The sequence below is a fragment of the Aplysia californica genome, unplaced genomic scaffold (assembly GCF_000002075.1).
Source record: "Aplysia californica isolate F4 #8 unplaced genomic scaffold, AplCal3.0 scaffold00133, whole genome shotgun sequence".
In the NCBI taxonomy this organism is placed as follows: domain Eukaryota; kingdom Metazoa; phylum Mollusca; class Gastropoda; order Aplysiida; family Aplysiidae; genus Aplysia; species Aplysia californica.
Genome location: NW_004797403.1, coordinates 436,392 through 438,891, shown reverse-complemented (window position 1 = coordinate 438,891; position 2,500 = coordinate 436,392). Strand labels below are relative to the sequence as shown.

The 2,500-nt window shown below is 40.8% G+C and overlaps 1 protein-coding gene across 1 annotated transcript in view; it reads left to right on the top strand.

The window, feature by feature from the left end:
- The window catches only part of LOC101854711, a 108,409-nt gene that overhangs the window by 5,749 nt on the left and 100,160 nt on the right, over positions 1-2,500 (top strand). The window contains exon 5 of the mRNA XM_013081484.2: positions 2,075-2,171. Within this exon, the coding sequence (XP_012936938.2) occupies positions 2,075-2,171 (97 nt within the window). The remainder of the gene's footprint in view (positions 1-2,074; positions 2,172-2,500) is intronic.

The following is a 2,500-nucleotide window of genomic DNA, read 5'->3' as shown; positions in this document are numbered from 1 at the left end:
AGGGAGTGCACCAGCGCCTGTGGTGTACCGGTTAGACGCTTCGCCGTTGCATGCAGAAGAACCGAGCTCGATTCCTAGGTGGGGAGATTTTTGTGGAGTATCTCTGTCTTTCTGCTGGGATACTGTACTCCTCTAAGCAGATAAGCAGAGGTTGTCACTGACAGGCAGGGTCGAAGCGGGGCTCTTAGGCAAGGCGCGCACAGGGCAATTTTAGTTGCGCAAGAGTTGCTGTCTCCGTGCAACTTAATTTATACACCGCGCGCAAAGAGCTAAGCAACAGGCAGGCAACAGTAGGCTATAATCATTACTGACTTCCTCATTTGACGCCCTGGACTTCCACGACGCAGTTGTTGTCTGTGCTCTTGTGATTGCACTTAGAAAGAAAATAAGGAGACAGTGGTTTTGGTTGCATCCTTTCACCAGTCAGAGGGTTTTAAAATAGCATTATGTCAAACTGCATGAAGATTTGAGAGTATACCCTCCCAAGTTTTCTAACTATTATCATATGAAGTCTTGTTGTTGAGGACAGGCTTCTTTTCAATGATAAAAATACATTTTTTAAAATCTGAGTGGGATCGCTATCCATTTTCTTTCCTTGTGAAAGTGAAACAATGCATTAGGTCGTGTACCGCTGTCAAGTCTGTTGCGCTGAGTGAAAAAGTGTGGGGGACTGGCGAGGCCTTGTCAAGTCCGGAGACAGTTTGGTTGCCTGTGCGCTCGAGGTGTCAGTTCTATAGGTAGGGCAATGCCCTTTTTTGGTGTAGGTCAAGATTTATGGAAACCCTTGAAATCTGGTTAGCCCGCTTGCCCTTAAAAGCGAGCAATTAAACCCTCCGGTTCACAAAGAACTAACAAAAGCAACAACTCGTGTATAATGTTGCGCTCTGTACATCTCTGAACTCAACCTCTCATGGTTCACCATCAACAGAATAGTTGACATCCTTATTGTGCTTCCTTGGCCAAAAAAAAGGGAAGGGGTGCTTATTGGATGGAAAGTGCCAAAGAGGATTCTCTTGCTGAACCAATGTGTGCGTGCCTAAAGAAAGGTACCAAAAGTCGGATTTTGACCATTTTCAGTTAAGGGTTGTACCTAATAGGAAATTCAATGCTGAAAGCAGTGGGTTTTTTTAATTTTTGAGATATCTCAAGTAGTTTTTTGAGATATTGCACATTTTGTGAGGAGAGGTATAGATATCTAATTTTGAGAAAATTAGCTTTAAAATTTAAAACACATACTAGCTTGAAAAAAACCCCGATGATTACATTATTTCCAATGTATTTGTTCATGGAAAATTCATTTCCAATTTGGCATTCAGTTGACGTCAATATCATGATTAAAATTAAATGGTAAAACGTAACGAGCAGGGAAGAAAAAACATGCTTCAAGAATAGATTTTAACACCTTTTAAAAGCAGTTTTCATTATCTCTTTTAAAAAATACCCTAGTCTCAAAATTATTCAACATAAAATATTCAGAAGTTAAATCAATGAAAATACATTGTTACAAAACGGCGGAATTATTATTTTTTAAAAATAAAAACACATTTTGGTATTTAAAAAAAAGATTTTTTGGTCATAATCAGCCTGTAGCTCAAAATGATCTATGGCGACTTTTGGTACCTTTCTTTAGGCAGACACACCAAACTTTAAATTATGTCTTGAACTCATGTGGCGAATCCCGAGTTGGGAGAAACTGTCATCAAGTATCTTATTGACCTTTCTGCTGAGAATGAGATCATGTTGTATCTATCTCAGCCCGTGCTGGCCCTGTCAGGCAGGGTTGGAAGCCCGCCTCCCTAATGATGGTTTAGTTTAGTTTAGTTTTAATAGAGGTTTTACGGCGCTCGCAACTGCATAAGGTCATTTGAGCGCCAGAAGATTAGAGCTGTCACAAGAGAGTAACAAACATAAAAAAGATGGGGAGAAAAGGACGATAGATGCTTAATAGAAATGAAGAAGCAAACCACACCAGATCACCTGCTAACCACCACTCCCTAATGATCTTAAATTGTGTCCATCTCGGCGTAAAAGCATCTGCTGTATTATTTTATAAATCCTTCCTTGACGTCCCCAGACGACCAGCGACCCGCAGTCCAGGTACCTCCTCAAGGCAGACTCGTACGCCGCGCTCCAGTCGCTTGTACCAGTGTTGGGATCCAGGATCAACAATGGTGAGCAATTTTGGGGAGGTACCGTCCAGACTTTCTATGTCCCCGTTGTTTTAAGCAAGAAAAATTCTGAAATTATGCAAACTGAGCCCAAAAATGTGAAATTATGTGATTCTGTTAGTTTTAACAAAGTATGATCAAGGAAAACAATCAGAAATTATGCAAAAATGATCAAATTTTGCTATATTACCCGAGGTACTTAAAGCTACGGGGACAGTTCTATCTACCAACCCCAATTTGTGATTTCTTCAAAACAGCAGACCTTTTACAGAAATCGGCTGAAGTTGGCTGTCAGTCAACACACACACACACACACACACACACACACACAA